The sequence below is a fragment of the Motacilla alba genome, chromosome 1 (genome assembly GCF_015832195.1).
Source record: "Motacilla alba alba isolate MOTALB_02 chromosome 1, Motacilla_alba_V1.0_pri, whole genome shotgun sequence".
Taxonomy (NCBI): Eukaryota; Metazoa; Chordata; class Aves; order Passeriformes; family Motacillidae; genus Motacilla; species Motacilla alba.
Window position 1 is genome coordinate 17,407 of NC_052016.1, and position 21,564 is coordinate 38,970.

Consider the following 21,564-nt stretch of genomic DNA (forward strand, 5'->3'; position numbering starts at 1 on the left):
ACCCCAAACCCACACGGCCTGGCCCAGCCCAGCCCAGCCGGCGTATCACAGGCCACCTACCCATAGACACTTGTCCCGTAGCATGACAATGGCCAGGATGAGCTGCAGCACCACCATCGTGATGGCCACCAGCTCACCCATGGTGAAGATGTTGATGAACTCCATGGCACCGTCTGTGGCAATCCAGGTCACCAGCACAGGCTGGTGAAGAGGCTCCCCAGAGACCTGCAGGATCCCAGCGAGGGGAATCCAACCCTGCTGGGGTGGCAGAGGCTGAGGCTGTTGTCTGCCAGGACACTGCCAGACTGTGGTGCCCAGCACTGTCTGCTCCTGTGGGGCCCCTTTTATAGCCTGGCAGTCTGTCAGAGTCCCCTGTGTGACATCATGGGGGCAGCCAGAGCTCTCTTTGTGACAGCACGGTGCAGTCAGAAATCCCTTAGTGACAGCGTGGGGCAGACAGAGCCCTCTGTGTGTCATCCCAGGGCAGTCAGAACCCCCTTCTGGATACTCAGGAGCCCACAGGAGGCCAATGGAGAGCCCTTCTGGCCATGCATTCCACATTGCCCTGCTGAAACCTTCAGGATTCTTTAAGTCAGTCAGGTGGTAACAACTTCATTTGACATCAATACTCTGTTTTCAGTTGTTGGATCTGTAGTTGCTGGGAGGAGGCTAACTGCTTCATAAAACAGATCTCTTTTGAATAGATGATTTGTCTCAGTTTCACGAGCTTTGTTCCATGACACAAGGGCAGTGATCATGCCCCTATGCTGGGCACTGGTGAGGTCAGACTTAGAATCCTGTGTTCAGTTTTGGGCCTCGCACAACAATAAAGACATTGAGGTTGCAGGAGCGTATCCAGAGAAGGGCAATGGAGCTGGGGAAGGGTCTTGTGCTTTAACCCCAGCTGGCAATTCAGTAAGGAAAAAAAAAGTGAGAAAGAAACTAATAAAGTGAGATAATTCAATATTTAGAAACAAATTCCAAAAATATTGGATGAAAGAAAAGAAAGAGAGAAGGAAAACAAAGTTAATATTAACAATTGCTCTGCACCCAAGAAGTGATGTGCAGTCAGTCAAGACACTCATCATGGAATCACAGTTTGGTTAAGGTTGGAAGGGACCTTAAAGATCAAGTACCATCATCTTGCCATGGGCAGGGACACCTTCCACTGGACCAGGTTGCTCCAAACCCCATCCGACCGGGCCTTGGACACTTACAAATAAAGGGCAGCCTCAGCTTCTCCAGGAAACATGTGCAGGGCCTCACCATCCTCACAGGGAACAATTCCTTCCCAATATCCCATCTATTCCTGCCCTCTGTCAAAGGGAAGCAATTCCCCCTTGTCCTGGCACTCCAGGCCCTTGTCCAAAGTCTGTTTCCAGCTCTCTTGAAGTCAGGGGCTCTAAGGTCTCCCTGGAACCTTCTCCTCCCCAGGCTGAACACCTCCAACTCTCTCAGACTGTCTCCAGAACACAGGCTCCAGCCTTTGAGCATCTCTGTGGCCTCCTCTGGACTCATTCTAGCAGCTCCACATCCTGAAGGACCAAATGCCATCCAGAGGGACCTGGATAAGCTCAAGAAGAGGGCCTGTGGGAGCCCATGAGGTTTAACAAAACCAAGTGGTGGTGCTGCATGTGGATCAGGACAATCCCCAGTATCAAACCAGGCTGGGGGATGAAGAGATCAAGAACAGCCTTGGCCAAGAACTTGCGGATGCTGGTGAATGAAAGGCTGGACACGCCCTGGCCCTGTGTGCGGGGCTGATCCCACAGTGTGAGCCGCAGGGGAGGGGGGGATTCTTCACTTCTGCCCTGCTCTGGTAAGATCTCACCTGCAGTGCTGCCTGCAGCTCTGGGGTCCCAGCACAGGAAAGACATGAAGCTGCTGCAGAGTCCAGAGGAGACCCCAAGATGATCAAAAGGATGGAGCACCTCTATGCTATGAGGAAAGGCTGAGAGAATTGGGATTGTTCAGCCTGGAGAAGAGAAGCTTTGAAGTGACCTAATTGTGGCCTCGCAGTACTTGAAGGGGGCCAAGAAGAAGGATGGAGAGAGACTATTTACAAGGGCCTGGAGTGACTGGACAAGGGAGAACGGCTTCTAACTGAGACAGAGTAGGTTTAGATTGGATATTGGGAAGAAATTCTTCCCTGTGATGCTGGTGAGGCCGTGGCACAGGTTGCCCCAAGAAGCTGTTGCTGCCCCATCCAGGAAAGTGTCCAAGGCCAGGTTGGATGGGGCTTGGAATAACCTGGTCTAGTGGAAGATTTCCCTACCCATGGCAGGGGGGTAGAACAGGATGATCTTCATAATGCCTTCCAACCCAAACCACGCTGTTCTTCACCTCTAAGGACTCCTGCCGCCAGCTGCTTTTGAGGTACTTTATTTACAGCAACACAAAGAGCCGTAAAAACGCAACAGCCAGTGAGGTGTGAATCTCTCACTGTAACTGTCCTTCCTGATCCCATCTTCACAAATGCATTCTGGATACAAAGCCTTTGTGGAAATATTGTGCTGCTTTTGGACCTAGAGTGAACAGATGTCTCCCCACAGTGCAGTAGCAGGGTTCAGCCCTGCTTGGTCCCACTCAGTGACTGGTCAGGATGCTGCTGAGGGTCAGCAAGACAGGCTCTGGGTTCAAGTGTGTCCCAAAGGAGAAACAGTTTCCACCACCGCCAATAACCAACAGCTCCTTCTCATGTGGCAGAAAGACACTGCTATGATTATGTAGCATTAATGGCCACTCCAGGTGCTCCTGAAAAAGGAAAAGAGATTTTGAACATACAGGACTTCATGTGGTCCACAGTACCACCCCTGAATGTGGGCAAGAACAGATAGCTAGAGAATACAGGAACAAGTAACCTCTGAGGTGTACTCCTCCACGACACCCACCCACCACCTTGCAGTTCAGTGATGTTTTAATGAGAGAAAATGCCTTGGTACTTCCTGAATCTTAATGCTTTTCCTCCCAAGAAGGCAGCCAATCAGTTTTTGATTCAATGTAAAGCTTTGGCATTCATGGCCTGTGGCAAGGAGTTCCAGAGCTTATCTGTGTAACTGGCAGATTCAAAAGCCCAGAGAACTTCACCTTAGTCAAAGCAAACAGCTCCTAAGCAAAGGAGGACACCAATCCATCTGCATCTGCTTATTCAGTGTAAACAAAAAAGTTACATTATTTTAGATACAACTTTACTATCACTGTACCTATTCTCATTGCTGTCCAACAAGGGCAGTCTATTTTATCTAAAGGATATGAGGCCACTTATAACTTCTGCTACAGACAATAACTGAAAACTAAGCTACAATTAAGCATGTTTCATGCTTTTATACCCTCAGCAAAATGCTGCAAGGTCAACTGGATGCACACACGCTATTCACTATAAAAATGGACTCGTCACAAATTCCAGTTTCACCAACAACAGGTTCCATACGTATAGTTATCGAAAGAAAGTTGTTTCTTTACATAAAAGATAAATAAAAACTTGTCAGGTTGAAGAAATGTTCTTACAGAATCACAGAATGGTTTGGGATGGAAGGACCTTAAAAAATGCCACCTTGCTCCACCCTCCTGCACTGGGCAGGGACAGCTTCCACTGGACCAGGTTGCTCCAAGCCCAATCTAAACTGGCCTCTAACTCTTCCAGGGATGGGGCAGCCAAAGCTTTTCTGGGCAGCCTCTGTCAGTGCCTCTCTATACTCTTCATAAAAAAATTTCATCCATATACCTAGTTTGAAGCTACTGTCCTTTAGGTGAAAACCACCACCCCTTGTCCTGTCACTACAGGCCCTGCTAAAAAGTCTGTCCTCATCCTTCTTATAAGCCCCCCTTTAAGTACTAGAAGGGGCTCTCCAGTACTCCTCAGAGCCCTCCCCCTCTCTTAGGGCTGAACAACCCCAACTCTCTGAGCACATTCTCACAGGAGATCAGCTCCAGCTCTCTGCTGATCTTTATGGCCCTTCTATGGATTTCATCCAACAGATCTGTGTCTTTCTTTTACTCAAGGCAGTATTACCTGAGATGAGGGCTACTCAGAGACTTAGACCAAGTTTTGGCCAGAGTATGCCAAAATTCTGCTGTGTGACACCACCTGCATGACTGCTCTTCAGTGATTCACAGAAGAAAGTCACCAAATAGTTAAAGTTGGAAGGGTCCTCCAAGCATCATCCAGTCCAACCACCCTGTTCAAAGCAGGCTCAACTCAAGAAGGCTTTTCAGTAGCTTGCCCAGTCAGGTTTCAAGTATCTCCAATAACAGAAATATGACAGCCTCTCTGAGCAATCTGTTCAGGGTCCAATCATCCTTACAGGAAGCTTTAATGTTCCAGTGGAGTTTCCAGTATTTCTGTGCTGGTTTTTTTCTCATATTTCCAGCAGCAGCTACAGCACCCCAGTTTCCACCCAAAAGTTCTCAATTAAATTATACTACAGACCTTCATAAACATTAGCCTAGCCTCTGGTTTATCTGTTCCCTTCTTCCACAACATCCTGAAGTGACTATGCTTGTGCCCATTTCAGTTCTGCTGCCCCTTGTCTGAAACAGAGCAGCTCCATGTTCCAGTCTTCTGCACTTTCCATCTCTCCCTCTCTTAACCCTGTACGTTCTCTGTGCTGGATAACAGCACTTTGGAATTAGATCCTACCTGTCCATAAAGTTACCATGTTCCTTCGCAGGACACTGCTTACCCTGAAAGAAAAATTTCAGTACTTACCACATTAATCACATAGTTCAAGCAAAGACCAGTCATTAAGTCGATGACAGTGACACCTGGCACCGAGGATGCATGAAACCACACTCCACCAACGAGCAGAAGCTTTCCTTCATGCACATGTGCAGTATGTGAATACCTGTGAGTTCAAAATGAGGTTGAACTCCATTAGCAAGGGACACTGGTAGAGACAGGCTGAAGAGTCTCTGCTGAATGCTCTGAGCAACCTGTCTAGTTGAAGATGCCCCTAACTCATTGCAGGGAGGTTGCACTACTTGGCCTTTAAGAGGTCCCTTTCAAATCAAACTATTTTATGATGCTATGAATGCCTTCTGCTTACCTTGGGACAAGAGGAGGGTGTGTGTCAATTGTCTGCCACTGAAAGCCATGTTCAAGCTCCCTCAGAAGGAAAATTGAACCCAAGGGCTGCTCAGCTGCTCCCAGACCTCCTGCAATCAGCACACCTCCTTCCCAGCTGCAGGCACTGTGAGAGTGGCGGCTTTCTGGGACTGGACCCTCAACAGCAATCTGAAAAAACATAAGTCCAAGGCTGAAGTTTGCCAAGCTAAGTGTCTGCTTAATGTCCAGGCTTTTAAATGCCTTCTCCTGTGTGGCTGAGGTTTTAGACACCCGACCTTCCCCACATGCTCCACTAGGGACTGCTCCCTGCTTCCATTTACACTGTCTCTGGCCCTCAGTACATTTAATATAATCAGTCTTTAGAGGTTTTATTTTCACACATTTATTACAGGTAACTTTATCTGCATTCTTACAGGCTGCTTTCTGCTCAAGACATACACCTGGGAACTCCAAGTTTGTTTAGAAACACATGAACTAATGCAATGACCAGCAAAGCAGGTGATCAGTTGCTCAAACCATAGAGTGGGTTAAAAGGCTCAACTGCAGGACTAAAATCCAGAAAGAAAACCTTTAATGCAAGCACTAAATGAAAAAATGTAAGGTCAGGAATTAAAGGAATATTGCAGCAAATAAGTGATGTAGAAAATTTGGAGGCTACTCGGTCCATACCTTTTCCCTACAACAAATGAAACTGTATGTTATCATCTGGATGTTTATGTAACAGTTTCCAAAAGTCCGCAGTGACAAGAATTTCTCACCTCTTTAGGCAGTCTGTTGCAGACTCAGCTAGCTTCTTGATCAATAGCTTTCCTTAGTGTACAGCTGATTCCCTGTACTATTCAAAGTTAAAATGGAGAACTATTTTTTTGTTCTCTATAGTAGTATTTTAGATATTAGAACATTTATTTCTATCTTGAATCTTCTTCAGATTCAATAGCTAGAAAACCTTCAAAACCTCCCCCTGTGGGGTATGTGGCCTGGTCATTCTTGCTGCATACCTCTATACAGCTGTTTTACACCCTGTCCACCTCCTTTTCAGCTTCAGCTTTGGGTATTTTACAGGAGTTCTGCTGAGATTAAGAAGACTGTAGAAAACAAAAGAAGCAATTCACGTGTCTACCAGATAACATTCCTGGTTATATAACTAAAGACACAGTGTAGGCCTCCCACAACAATGGGATATTGCTTATTCATGCTTAGCTTGTGACCTCTTGCAATTGTACATCTCTCACCCTACCATTGTGCTATGTACAAGGTTGGGCTCAAAGAGTTATAGTAAACAGAGTTACATAGGCTGGTGGCCAGTACGTAAACGAGGGAGTAAGTCCTCTTCCACTCAATTTCCTTTTATGACACATTCAGCAATCTAGTTGACTGAGGCAAATCAGCAGATGTGGAGGTGTTTTTGATTGCAGCAAAGCTTTTAACACTGTCTCTAACAGTATCCTTCCACAAAAATGTCCAGCTAAGTAAGCCCATGATGGGAGAGGTGAAAGAGGACAGAGACAGTATGTTCTCAGTAGCATCCAGCAAAGGGCAAGAGGCAATGGGCACAAACTGACATAGGAAAAAATACACATAAAACCTCCTCATATTGTTGGGTGGTCAAACACTGGAACAGGTTGCCCAAAGAGATTGTGGAGTCTTCATCTATGGAGATAATCCCACCTGTAGAATATACTGAGCAACCTGCTCTAGTTAGACCGGTTTTAAGCTAGAGCACTGGACTAGATGACCTCTAGATGTCCCTTCCAATCTCCACTGTTCTGTAGAGACTGTATTTGACTAAAAAGCTGGGTGTTCAGAAGTCAGCTCTAACTCTAATCCCCACGGAGTGTATTCTTACCGCAGGGCAGGAGAGTTCTGGAGCGTGCAGGAAATACCAATCGCCCAGCACAGGCTCCAGAGCAGAGCGGCCACCATACACAAACAGGTACTGCTCACCTAGGGAAACACACAGCCAGGAGGTAACAGAACTTAGAATCTGGTGTGCCACAACAGCAAAAGTTTCTGTTTGCATAGAAGGGAAGCTGACAAAAAGGGTGAAATAATACTTTGGGTAGATGTCAAGGACATGCATTTACTGCACTATGCCCTGTCCTTTCACTGATTCAGAATGGACTGTGCAGATAACACCAGTGTTGGTCACTTTCTTCAGCTACAAAGCAATATCAAGGCAAAAGTAAGATGAAACAACACAGTCTGACAAAGACAAAACCCAATGTATTATTAATAAAATTTTATTCACCCATTTAGCATTTGCTTTTTTGATATAAAATTCTGACTGGGAGACTGAATGCTACAGTGCTAAACACTGTTCCACAAACAGAAAGTGTGCTCCAGACTAGACTAACAGCTGCTTAACAACTCCCTTCTGCTCCCCTTGGAGAGTTCCCTGGCAGCTGCAGGAATGGGACACCTTAGGAAAGGACAGCTTTCAGCTCCTGAATGCCACTGCTTAAGTTTTTGCCCCTTACAACCAGGATCTTTTAATAGACCAACCTTCAGCTTTCTATTGCAGGACCCGATTCTAGAGATGTTCACAACTACTGAGCGTTTGTCAATTGCTACTAGAAAAGTAACATTTCTTCTGAAGGACTTTGGGATAAAGAGCTTGGGATCCTGTTCCCCAAAAAATATCCTTCAGAGAGAGCAAAACTTATTTCTGCCATGATCAAGCATGAATAACTTCAGCCATAGATGATCTCAAAGAATCAGTCTTCCAGAATGGATTACAGTCGGTTTCAATCCTACTTGCCACTGGGGATTATGTAGATAACAAAATAAAAAATTACCATATTTCAAGTGTCAAGAAGAGATCTCAAAGCCTCCTAATTTCTTTACTACTGTCAGGCTTGAGGAATGATCAATATGAACTTCATGAAATTCAACAAGGTCAAGTGCAAGATCCTGCATACCTACAGCCATTTCCACTCTTTCCAGGCTTTTTACCTTTGAATGTAACTTCAGTTGTGCTGTGTCTCCAACGCAAAGCTGCTGCTTCAGCAGCAGGCTGCAGACTTACAAGCTCCAGTGCAACGTCATCTGGGCCTGAAGCACCGCAGGTTTTGGAGAACTTCAGCCACAACATTCCTAAGCCTGTGCTCGATGGGGATGTTCGTCCTCCTACCACCAGAGCCAGAGTGTCCGACAGACAAGACACAGTATGGTACAACCTCTCACCTGTGGAGATACAAAACATCATGCTTCATGCAGGTGGTTTTTCCATGAAATTTATAATCATTTAAGTTGGAAAAGACCCTTAAAGATTAGCAAGTCCAACCATTCCTCCAGCACTCTCAAAGGAAAAACTAAACTATGTCCCTAAGAGCCACTTTCACATGGCTTTTAAATCCTCCCAGGGATGTGGACTTCACCACTACCCTCGGTAGCCTGTGCCAGGCATGGACAACCCTTTTCTTAGAGACATTTTTCTCAATATCCAACCTAAAGCTCCCCTGGCACAGTTTGAAGCCATTTCCTCTTGTCCTGTCCCTTGTCTCCTGGGAGAAGAGGCCGACCTCCATCTGGTTACACCCTCCTTTCAGGTAGTGAAGGAGGACTTCACTAGAAAGTCACTAGACTTTCTTTCGCTCTCAGCACAAAGGTATCTCCCTTGCATTGCCATCGGCATGGGAACTCACCCCATCTTTTATCAGGAGTATTCTGTGTCACACAGACAGCTTCCCAGTGGCCTGCATGCTTACTCAGCACGTGGAAATTTCTCACGCGGCAGTGCTGTCCATTCTCCTCCCCAAAGCCTCCCGTGGTGAGAATCACGTTGGGCTTTATAAGAACAGAGTGGTGACCATAACGTCTCAGGCCAGGAACTCCTGAGAGCCTTGCACACACTGCTGCAGGGACACTCCCTGCCACCTCAACGGGACCAGTGTGAAACGCAACTGGAAGACAAAGAGAACCAAAGAACTTAGGCACAAATACAACCAAGGACTATATCTTATGTAAGAGATTAAGCATGTCACCTTTTCAAAATAACCATTCATCTTTTCAAGAAGAAAAAATTGAGAAGCAAGTTGACAGTGCACACAGATAATCTGACATGCCCTAGAAATCGGGATGTACTGGTTAAAACTACTATTGTACCAACTGTAACCTCTACTCTGCTCACTCAGCTCCTGCAATTCTGAGATTGGTTTCGTGGGATGGACGTAAGACTGGCCAAGCAAGTGCAGTGTCCTAAACTGCTGCAGCAAAATATGAATCACTGCAGTACTTTCAAAAGAAGGATGTGTCTGATTAAGCAATATTTGGCTACATGAACAGCAAAGAACAGCAGAAAAAGGACAAACATCTGGAAGGTGATTTCAAAGTTTCTTGCCAGATTTTGATCCTACCTTCACAGAAGCACTGAAATAACATTCTGAAGCATGACAAGTAATCTATTAATTCCAGTGGTCCTACTACAGGAGAGTATTTCCAGTTACCTAAGTATGTTCTTTCTAAATATTATATCCCTTAGCATGAAGCAAGCTCTGAGCACAGGACCCTGGCTCACCTACACATTGTTTTCTTTCAATCGGTTTGAAATCTCTGTCTTCTTTTTTTTTTTTAATCAAGGTCTTTATTCTTGTGTTATAAGGGATGACAGTGGAGGAGCACCTCAGAGTCCATTTTTTGTATGCCATAATCAGAAAAATCGCCTGTACTGATCATTGCTTTGTACAAGACCCTACTTAACCATTTGATGAAGTAAGAAATTTCATCTCCTTGGGCTTACATGTGTTTTTACAGACTGATCTTTTAAAGATGGAGGAGTTTTTTCATGTCACAAAATATACTAACCACGATCTCTTTGGAAGATTTAGTACTTGCACTCTCTTGAACTGGGACCCAAGTCTATCTGAGAGGATAACTGGGGGCATTTATTGATATTAGAGACATATCTTTTGCATTCCCAGTAAAATATATCTAAGCATGGACAATTTACTGGACTCTGAAGGCTTTTGCTATCAGTTTTTAATACAACAGAGACAGCAGCAGAAAGACCCTAATCCTGTCTCTAATTAATCAAATGTCTTCACTGTAATAAAGTCTGTTAAGAAAATGTTAGATTTTTTTTCTTAATTTAAGGACAGATGCTATGCATTTAGGAGCCTTCAAGGATTTAACTTAAGGACCAGTGACGATCACACAGTACATGAAATCTCACCCACATTCATTTAGCTTCAATTTCCCAACATCTTCAAATCTAATTGAGACACAACACATGGATTCAGTGGCCTTGTTGGCCTCAGGAATGCCATCCTGCCCTATCCTTTTTCAGCTGCTTTTCTTGCTCCCTAGAACACAGATTTCAATTTTCTCTTGAAGCTACAACTATCTGTGGTGCTATACTATGAACACTAGTGACATAAAGCAGGTTAAAAATAACCTTCTGCTTTCTACCCTGAAAAAGGAAGCAATCAGTCAAAAACAGGAATTTCTTGGACTGCTAAGGCCACCAAATCCTTTTTATCTTGGAAAGACAGTCTTGGTCTTGGCTCTTCCCCAGCTGTACCACTTTCCCATCTAAAATAAAAGTGACATACAAATCTAAAAGCATTTCAGAAACAGAAATACAGCAGGTACAACTGCATCCACAAGGGATAAGGAAGCAAAGCACAGCTTCATGTCAGGCTCTTGAGTGGTCTGCTGGACAGGGCAGTAAAGAACAGAACAACCTTCTGGGAGCTGGAAGGAGAGAATGGTACATGGAGGCAACCAGGAATAAATTCAAAAGGGAGATCCCGAAAACAGGACTAGGAGCAGGGTAGGCTGGCATTGCAGCCATGCACTGGAGGGGCTCATGTATGAACAAATGACAAGCTGATCAGACTGAGAGGTTCAATAAACTGAAAGAACAAGAGTGATCAGAAGCAGCAGCATTAGGCCACAGCCCTGGCCTTGGTTTGGACAGCAGAACTATTGTGGAGGAGTGGATAAAGCTACCAGACAGCAGCATACCATCTGCCCCTTCCAGGATTTCAATGTCTCCTAAAACCTCTCAGAGACACCTACATGAGATAAAAGAATAATGTGAAAACTACTTGGTGTGTACCTGTCACACTGGGTGACAACGGAGTCCAGGAAGGTTCCATCCCCTTTGATGCAGCCAACACGAAGTAATGAGAACATTTCAGATGCCATTCCTGTAGCAAGCCCAAAGTAAAAAACAAATAAACAAACAAACAAACCAATAAAGGAAGAACCAAACAAAAACCAACCCCCTTCAAAATCTTAGAGCAAATAGTAGTAAGGACCTCAGAACAGTCAGGGTGACCAAATCAAATACCAACAGCCTTGCACTGTTCCCATCAATAGTCAAAATCAGAGGGCTAAAGCTGAATTGGAGAAAGAACTGGTGGGTAAATACCTCTCTCACTCCAGCTTTCAAAAATTTACAGCCCAGGGATCTTCTAAGCAAGAAGCTGTGTCTTTGTATTGAACAATCCTTGATGGATTTTTCATCCATGAACCCACCCAGCTGCTCTTTGAACTCATATAAACTTTTAACATGCCCAACATACATCCCGTAGCTTAACTATGTGTTGCATGGGAAAGTTTTTCTTTTTGCAATCAGCTTCCCCTTATGCCTCTGAGTTCTGATCATAAAAAAGAGTGAGGTCTTTATACTAGAGGATTAAAGTGATTCCAAAGAAATCACAAATGATAAAAGGTGCAATATGCTTTGTGTTGGACAGTAATTCATCATTTTCAGTCTGGCCTTAGAAACATCATCTTAGAAACATTCTGAGGCAGAAGCACAAGCAAAAAGAATGTACAGGAAGCCAGTAGCAGTGAGAGTTCACTGTGGCGTTTATGGACATTAGGGAACCGAGTGTGCTCATTCCCGTGGGGTGGGATGCATTCAGCCAACTATGTGACTAGCAAGCATAAACATGAATTTAAAAGGCACAAGAACTCCTTGTATCAGCTTCATTGCTCCAACCCGTATTAGAAGTAAAAGGCATCTTTCGAAAAGTGACATCCAAAAATTAATGTAAATATTGAAAATGGAAGAATCCATTATTAGTCCCTAAGAAAATTATTCTAAAATTAGTCTCCCTCCACATTGGGTGTCTATTTTACATTTTTTACCTAATTTGAACAAGCTTGTTTACAATAAGACCTTGGATCTTAATCTTTCTGCCAAAGGCTAATTGTAGAGCTCTCTGTTGTCACATCATTCACTCCTGTGCATGTTTCCAGCTCGGATTCATGCACATTAACCTCCTTTGTAAGGAAAACGATACCAAGTCTTTACCTTCCCATTGTATGAGCAATAATCTTGACCTACAGTTCCAGCAGACATTTCTAAACACTTAGCAAATCTGCCACTGTAGGAATGTGCCCCCTATGGACAGAGTGACAGAACCTTCCTCTGTCCCCCAAAAAGGAAAGAGCCCAGAACTTTCTCCCAGTGATCAGGTAGAAAAGTCACTGATAGAACCTTGGGGCTTCACCTCAAGTTTGGGGACAGCTAATTTGCCATAAGCCAAAAGGTCCTGCCTGGGCCATTTAGTAGGAAAGCACAGGACAAAGAAGCCAAATCGCTTTTGTGAGGTGTCTTTACCAGGAGCACAAGCCTGTGGCACCTGGATCGCTTTGAGTTTGTTATTTTGCCTTTATTAAACCTTTTTTGTTCCTGACGCTGTCACATCAGCCTCCTGCTCCTTTTATGCCTCCTAATGAAAGCTGAGCTATTCTGGGGTGTAGTGTTGGGGTGTTGAGAGCTCATCAGATTGGCTTGAAACCCCCCGGGCAAAACGCTACATGCCACCACTTCCAGTCACCACTTTTGCATTAATATGGCAGAGCAGATCCTAGCATGTTGGCAAAAAAAATTCAAGCACATTCAATTGTTTTCATGCTACAGTTATTAGATTTCTAGAATTATAAACAGAAAACCAAAAGGGAAACTTCTAGTAAGTATTACCACAGGATATTTAGCTCAAAGTTACTCACTATCTTGCACTTATCTTCACTTCTATACTTCAAATAGTAGGAAACTTTGCCAGCAGTTAATATAAAAATGGCAAATAACAGAGTCATAGTTGAATTTCAATCATTAATGCAGGAATGGCTGCATTAATGATTGAAATTCAAAGTCAGACCAAAAAAATCTGAAATTAGTAACCTGTATCCAACAAGGACAAACAATAAAGTAGCCTATGGAAATGGAAGAGAGCAGGAAAAGTGCATCTGCTTTCCCCAGGAATGCTCTCAACCAACTGCAGTCAGGAACAGCACATCAGGTGTATATTTATGTATTCAGTAATCCTTAATGGATTTCTCTTTCATTAAAGTAATTGTCCCTTGAATCCATGCCAACTTTTAGCATGTATAACTTCTTTTATACTACCAGGTGGTTTGCTATGACAAGCCTGTCTCCTTGAGAGACTGCTCACAGGAAGGGAGGAAGGAACATGCAGCTTTTTTGAGATCAAGGGCAGCCTTCTTCCCATGCTGCTTCACCAGGAGCTCCCTATTGCCTCTGTACTAACTAAGCTGATGCAAAGTCCTTTCTGCCTCCATGAACACCTGTGCCTCAGCAGCTCTGTACAGAATTGCAACCATAAGAAATTGCAAATACCTTATGATATCAAAGCCAGGTCCCTGATCTTCAGAATAATGGAGGGTTACCTCATACTCATCAAAAGGCTCCAGAGTCTGCACTCTTTGCTGCTCATCTTCTGGAATACAACAGGTGAAAAACTCATTCATATCCATGACACTGCATTCAGTCCAGCCCTAAAAGACAAATCCCTCAAAGTTATCACCCCTGGAAGGACAGAAACTCACTTCCCACAGGAAAATAAAGACCCTAAATTAAACGCCTGCATGAGCCACTAAGACTGTTTAGCTAAAGCAAGAGCTTCCTAAAAACTGGTGAAAATAGATGTCTCATCTGTAAAGTTCTTAAAAATTTAACTTATTGCATCAAAAATCTCAGAGGAACCCATTAATCCCATATGAGGCAATAGGCTCAGCCAAGTTGGAAGCACCTTCTAATGAGAGGTCATGCTACCAGAGAAGGCAGCAGCTCAGCATCAGCCCTGTTTGCTTCAGCCCACGACTGAGAAAGCACTCAGTGTTCCAAGCATGCTCAGATAAATCATGCCTCGTGCACGCCCCAGAGCTGCAGGTGCTCACCTTGCCCAGGAAGCGCCCGTGCTGAGCGGCGCAGTCGGGGTAGCGCGCCAGCGAGCGCAGCGCGGTGCTCAGCCGCCTGAAATGCTGCTGCATCACGCGTCCAAAGGGGTCCTCGGGGTGCACCTGCTCATACAGCAGGAAGCATGCCTGAGGAAAATGCTCTGCTGCCCACTCAATCAAGGCGTCTGACCTGTTGGGAGATCGTGGGTGAGAAATTAAATTGAGGGCCCACGCATCATACAACAGATGCAGTGCATCCTTCTGCAACACCACAGAGCTGCCATTAAGGCATTCCGACAAGTGGCAATAGGCTAATGAGAGTGTTGTGCTGAACATTTCTTCCCCACCTGCACAGACAATTCAGGGGATGAGAAGAACAAAAACCTCAAAATTATTCTATTTCTTCTTTCTTTCCTTCCTTTTAGGATATCATGTGGACATCAATTACATCCTCATAATTACGATGTAGGGAGGTATTTGGGATGCCACAGAATTCCCAAGGTTTTAGTTTCAAGAGACCAGGTCTCCAAGCCCAAGGTGACACACTCAGAAGGAAGCTTGCTGTTTTCCCTTTACCACTGGGCAAGAGAGAACCCAGCTGACCTGGTGTCCTCCATGTAGGTGAGCACCACCTCTGCGATGAAGAGGGTGGGAATTTCATTGTTCAGTCCTGCTTCCTCCAGGGTTCTCTCCAGCTCAGACAGCTCTGATAAATCCACTCCCAGTAATTTATAATCATCTCCAGAAAAGGTAATAGCTCCTGGGAGATAAAAATGATACAACCTCACTGCTGCTGCAATGCTGAGACCAAAAGAGACAAACACGAAAATCAAACCCACAGGCAATCACTCACAAGGCTATGTCCATCAACTATATTTCTCCGTAACATGTACAAGAAAATCCCCATCACTACATGACCCATGAAGGGACAATGCCACGTGATCCATTAACTGCAGGTCTAAAACTCCCGTATTCCTAATGCAAATTTCACCTACAGATTTCTCACAGAATTATTACACTTACTATAACAACAAAACTTTATTATATTTATTTTAATATAATTTTTTTGAACCACTGTAATTCAAAATCAAACCTAAAGGGCTCTCATTTATACACCTTTCACTTTAGGCTAAGAAAGCACCATTGCTTTGACAATTTCAGTGGCTCCCCTCACAATCAGAAAACCATTCTCAAGTTTCCTAGGCTTGGTTGGTTTGTTTGTTAAACAGATTTCATTTCTGTATAATGGCACTTAGTCCTGAAACTGTATATACTAGCTCTCAGCAAACACCAGGACCTGACTCACAGATCACCATCCTCAGAAATAAGTTCCAGTTTATGATCTGCAGGCATTATCATACCTCTGTATCCCATCAGAATAGGATAAGTTACGGCCTATTTTTGACTTTTTCAGTCAAAACCACATCAGTAACAAACCAAACTGTAAAGTACCTTTAGAAATCACCTACTCTGTCTCTGCAGCCCAACAACTGTATCTGTCCTGAGGACAGTTAATCTATCTGAGACCTTCCTTAAGTACCTGTAGATTCTTGGTATGGACAGAGTTCTCTGCCAATATCAAAAATGTGAATGGATTCAGGAAGAAAACGAACAAGCTCGTGGAAGAGCTATTCACTAAGACCTGTGAGTCAGGAACTCACACTCTATAGCTGTATTCCATCTGTATCTAAACTGATTAACACCATCTAAATGCAGAGGCTAACATATGTCCCTGCTGCATTTCATTCCATGTTTGCCAGACCATTAGTGTACTTTGTCAAACTCCTATTGACTCATTGCAATTCCCCATGTTTCCTGCAGGTTTATGACATTTCATCTTCTATAGCACATCATCTAGAGCATTACTGGAAATACTGCAGGAAAACAGATGCAGGAGAAACCTCTAGTGATCCACATGCTTTACATTCCTCCTTTCGCCCTTCAGCACTCAGCTGGCACAAAATTCTGCAGTACTTTCACAAGGCTCATTTTCCCCTGCCTTGGAGGGCAAAAAAGAAGTCAGGAGACATAACAGTGTTTTATTACATTAATGCTTTATTCCTCATGGCAATTATCTGTGTCATGTTCCTCAAAGCTTTGTCCAGTCAAGCTCTATCTCTGTAGTGGTTTTGGTCCCCAAGGCTGGAGATTACATTACCTTTCCTGGCAATGTGTTCCCATTTTTAACTACTCAGGTGGCACAATCTCCCCCCCAGCATTTTCATTATACATCACTGAAATTTCCTTTTTTTGCCTCTTTCAACTGTCCCTTGACTATTTGCTTTATGCCTCCAAGAAAAGTGTGGCTCTGTCTTTTCTAACCTCTCCCAATAGGTAAGCTGAAGAGTGTTGTAAGACTCACCTCCCTCCCAAACTCCTCCCCAGACAGCTGAACAAAACCAGTTCTCTCAGCCTCCCCACCTACATCACCTGCTCCATCACTTCATCATCCTCATAACCTCCCACTGGACATGCTACAGTTTGCCACTGGTTTTGGACCAGTATGCTCCAAGCTGGATACACCCTTTCAGAAATTGCAACAGAAAAAAACTGACCTTGGTTTGATATACCCAGCTCCTGAAAAATCCATCCTGGCTTCTTGTTATCTCCCAATGCTTACAAATTATTGGTTTCAACGTTTTTCATAAAATGAATATCCTTTTCATCTACGATTTCATAGTTCCCCTACTATAATCTCATGCTTTTTGAAGACTGAAGCTGTGTTTATTCCTTCTAAACACTTTGAAGAAAAAAAATCTTCCATGAATGCCATACCTAATCCTTCCCCTGCAGTGTCTCCCACCAGTGCTGACAACTCTTTCACTCCTTTGATCAGAGTAGCTTTTTGGCATGCCACATTTGGGAAATCTACCTCATATACCACAGTGTGATGCAGAAGACCCATATCCTTCAAACGGAAGTATAAGGAATCAAAGCCAGCACCTAAAGACAGGATCTGCAGAGAAAGTACCAGAAAAAGTTATACTCAACTCTAGCAGCATCTTGAGCATCTAGGTGTGAAAAATATTAAACATCATCTGTAGAGTGACAAAATCAGGCAACCTCCTGCAAGAGGCAGAAGAATTTTGTGTGGATATTGCCCCCCCCAAGACACTTCTGCCAAAGTGACACATGGACAGCCACAGTACTGCCAGTCAGATTTCTGTGCCCTGCTGGGAAAGGATCCCAACAGATGCACTAAGGAGTCACTGCCCAGATGCCAGAAAGACTTTACACACATTTAGTGAGAGATGCCAGAAGTCCCAGAGAAAATGTACCTGTGTCCTGGGTAGGCTTCGTGTCTTCAGCAGGAAGTCCTGAACACAGTGATCCACAGCACGGGCACGGATGTAATAACCCCTGTAGGAACAAATTCAGCTATAATCACTGTCCAGGAACCTGATTTCTCCAGCACTGTCAACTTCAATTAAAAAAACCACCACTGTTTGATTTTCCCCTGAATGAAACTCCTATGGCAATTCACCGTCTTTTGGATTGCATTAAACTATTCTCCTCAAATTATGTAAATTCCACAACGTCATCAGCCTAGAGCCCTCTGCAAACACACATTAAAACATTCTTGTATGTTACAAAGCTCTGGAGAAGTTTTCCTGGTCAGATATCACTGACTCAAAAGATCTTCTCTGGCTTCCCAGAGCCACCTTACAGAAATTGTAACATTCTGGGGAGTTAATGAGAAAACTATTGATGTTATTACACTATTAGTATATCTTCAAATATTACAAAGTTTTCAGCAGCATTGAACACTGGAGTTAGGAACCAGTCTGGTGGCATATTCTTCTCAGGACAAACCATTCAGTTTTGGTCCAGAAGCCATGTAACATTATACTAAGAGTCTAACAAGGTTACACTACTGCAAGACAGAGTGGCACCTTGCCACTCTGCCACTCTGTGTACTTTGTTTAAACTGTGTTTGAGAAGCTGTGCCTTGCCCAAGTGACAGCTCCAAGCATGAGGGTTTGTGGTGGAAGGGACCTTAAACTGCTCTCGTTCCATCCTTCTGCAATAGCAGGGACACCTTCCACTGTCCCAGGCTGCTCCAAGCCCCATTGTCCAACATGGCCATGGACACTGCCAGGGATGAAGCAGCCACAGCCGCTCTGGGCAACCGGAGAGCCAGGGCCTGCCGACCCTCACAGGGAAGATCTCTCTACTAATATGTAACCTAAACCTACTCTCTTTCAACTCAAAGCCGTTTCCCCTCGTGCTGTCACTCCTGGCTCTCCGCAGGCCGAGATCCCCTCCCGCGCCCCGCGGGCACCGGGGCTCAGCCGCCGGAGCAGCTGAAGGTGCTGCCAAGCCCTCGCTCCTCACCGGTGGATAAGGGGCGCTCGCCGCCGCCGCCGCCCCGCCAGAAGCCGCAGGAACCGGTCCTGGATGTAGCCCCGCGCTGCCGCCGAGCACTTGCTGACGGCGCTGCTGCCGCCGGTGCTCTGGACCGGCCGGGACAATGACGCGGCGCTGCCGCTCCCGACCGGCATCGCGACCCGAGGAACGCACGGGCCCCCGGCGCGGGATGGCGGGGACGAGCAGCCCCAGGAGGACTCCGAGAGGAGGGGACGGCAGTGCCCGCCGCCGTCGAATCCCCCTCCGACGCAGCCTCCGCTTCCCCTCGCTCTCCGAAGCAGCCGGGCCGAGGCTCTCCGGGCCGTTCCCCGCGGCAGCGGGACTCCGCGGCCACTCGCGGCCCGGGGGTCGCTTAGGGCCCGGGGGTCACTCGCGGCCCGGGGGTCGCTTAGGGCCCGGGGGTCACTCGCGGCCCGGGGGTCGCTTAGGGCCCGGGGGTCACTCGCGGCGCCGGGACGCCCGCGGCCCTTCCTGCGCGCCCCGCGCCGACCGGAAGCGCGAGCGCAGCGCCGGACGCAGAGAGCGCGGAGCGCGCGCCCCCTCGCGGGCCCGGGCTGGCACTGCCGGTGCCTCCCGCCGGGGCGGGGGCCTCGGGCGGCGCCGCCCGTCGGGAGAGAGGCGGAACGCACGGGGCAGCGGGCACCGAGCGCACCGGGCAGCGGGCACCGAGCGCACCGGGCACCGGGCACCGAGCGCACCGGGCAGCGGGCACCGAGCGCACCGGGCACCGGGCACGGAACGCACGGGGCAGCGGGCACCGAGCGCACCGGGCACCGGGCACGGAACGCACGGGGCAGCGGGCACGGAACGCACGGGGCAGCGGGCACCGAGCGCACCGGGCACCGAGCGCACCGGGCACCGGGCTCTGCATGACATTGAAATCATGTGAGGAATGCGCAGCTCACCCCAAATAACAGAAAACACGTAGCAGGGCAGCACGGGGCCCCGTGCTGCTCCCACCCGCCCTGGGTGCAGAGCGGGACGTACACGATGAGAATGTGGCAGCTGCATCTGCTGCAGCAGCTGTCTGTAGTCCCTTGTGTTTGGGAGGCGGCCCTGCCCGCCTGACCTCAGAGCTGATGTTAGCTGATGTTAAAGGAAGAGCAGGGAGTGCTCCAGAGGGAGTGACAGCCAGGCTACCCAGCCTGAGAGGGACACGCCAGCACTGCTGAAGGACAGGGGAGAACGGGTGGTATTGTCCCCATAGATGGGCACTCTGTACCCACAGGATGAAGGCACTTCAACTCCAGGTGAACCAAAGAAGTCTGAGTCTCCCTACGGGCTGACTCACCATCACAAGATCTGTGCTTCTGATCCTCTATAAGCATTTTCCCTTACCTGTTCTTCTTTCTCACCCACTCGGGTGCAAACTGAAGGTTATCAGTTGATTATCAGCGTGGTGTCTGTATGGGCTTGCACCTGGGAAACAGTTACAGATCTGTATTTTCCTAAGCAGGGGGGCTGTGCCGTGGAACCTAAAATACTTGGTTGTAGCATTATGGATATTGTCTTGTTGCTCCCCATTACTGCAAGAGCAGAGGGCTGGATTCATCTGCCAGTCCAGGACAATGTGGTAAAAATTTGATCTGGGAGAGCATATGGTTTGAGCCTCAGATCTAAATAATTTTATTGTAATGCAATGTCATGGAGAGGCCTCAGTTATGGGGCAAGACCTTGTCTGGCTAAGGGCAGTAAAATACAGAACTAAGCAACACAACTTGTGAGTTATGCACACGGAAGTTGTGAGTGTACAGTATAAACGCTGCACAAAATACGTCTGTGTCGTCAAAAAGGCTGTAAGAAATAAGACAGAGTCACAGATTCACAGAATAGTTTGGGTTGGAGGAGACTTTTAAGAATCATCTAGTCCACCCCTCTGACACGGGCAGAGACATCTTTCACCAGACCCAGTTGCTTAAAACCCCATCCACCTGGCCTTGATCACTGAAAGCAATGACAGGAACTTGGCCACAGGAGACTGCTTCCTGGTCATTGTTAAGAATGTAAACATCTCCAAAAGACCCCATAACTGTCCAGGAAAATACAGTGACTTTCTCATTCTTTGATGTTCACTGGAATCTTGTCTCCATCAAAAAGAGTGATAGAAAGGTATTTTAGAAGATATCCTTAGATATAACGGCAGTGATGTCAGAAGTGGAGAGAAGAAACAATCATCCTCTGTCTTGTCACAGAAGTGACAAGGAAAGTGCAGGAAACAGTTGTGAGGGCTTTCAAGAGTGGTTTGTTTTATTGCCTTGTGGAGACGGCAGTAGAGGAGGAAGTGAGATATGGATGTGCTGGAATGCTAGCCTGGAGGAACAGGTTTTGCATTGGTATTATAGTGAGGTAGGTTTGTGACTCAATACTTGAGGAGATGTGGCAAACAAGAATGCTGAGGATGGGGTTTTTGTTTTTCTGTTGTTCTTGTTTTGCAGAGAACTTGGACCAGAGGATCTGGGGGAAGTGCCAGTGTGCTGATATTTATAGGATGAAAATGACGTGTCTTGTGAAATTGCTCGATACTACAGTATCAGCCTTGGACAGAATAGTGGAAGGGTTAGCCACACATTGTCCGAGGGGATGATGACTGCCGTTAGCTCTACAGCCAATTTACATTTCCAAGAAATGCAATTGATTTAGAATACCATCACTGGAGGTGCATTGCTGTCCCAGGATATTTTGCTTCCCTGTGTTTTATTTTTACGCAATATTGTGGTCTTTCAAAATCTATGTGTTAGTAATTCAGAACTTCTTAAAGTTGTGTTATCCAGATCATGGTGAAAGACAAGAGACTTTAGGCACTGCTGGAAACAGCAATTTTGGAAAAATTACTGGAGTTCTGAAAATTATGTCTTCTTGCAGGAGGACACTCTCAAGCTCCACATCAAGAGATGCCAAGCTCTACCTGCCTTCCCTTTGCTCAGTGGAAGCACTATTCATCTGCTCACCTACCACACAACTCCTGTGCTACCTGCTGC

The 21,564-nt window shown here is 46.0% G+C and overlaps 1 protein-coding gene across 1 annotated transcript; it reads right to left on the reverse strand.

Moving 5' to 3' along the window:
- Nucleotides 1–942: 942 nt before the first annotated feature.
- On the reverse strand, nucleotides 943–18,754 carry LCMT2 (leucine carboxyl methyltransferase 2). Its single transcript, XM_038148505.1, has 13 exons — nucleotides 18,554–18,754; nucleotides 17,497–17,578; nucleotides 16,994–17,174; nucleotides 14,822–14,978; nucleotides 14,219–14,408; nucleotides 13,709–13,816; nucleotides 11,124–11,214; nucleotides 8,710–8,967; nucleotides 8,018–8,248; nucleotides 6,912–7,009; nucleotides 5,046–5,233; nucleotides 4,709–4,844; nucleotides 943–2,754 (listed from the first exon to the last, which is right to left on the reverse strand). The coding sequence occupies exons 1-13, from the start codon at nucleotides 18,718–18,720 to the stop codon at nucleotides 2,587–2,589; spliced, it is 2,055 nt and encodes a 684-aa protein (XP_038004433.1). The 5' UTR covers nucleotides 18,721–18,754; the 3' UTR covers nucleotides 943–2,586.
- Nucleotides 18,755–21,564: the final 2,810 nt, after the last annotated feature.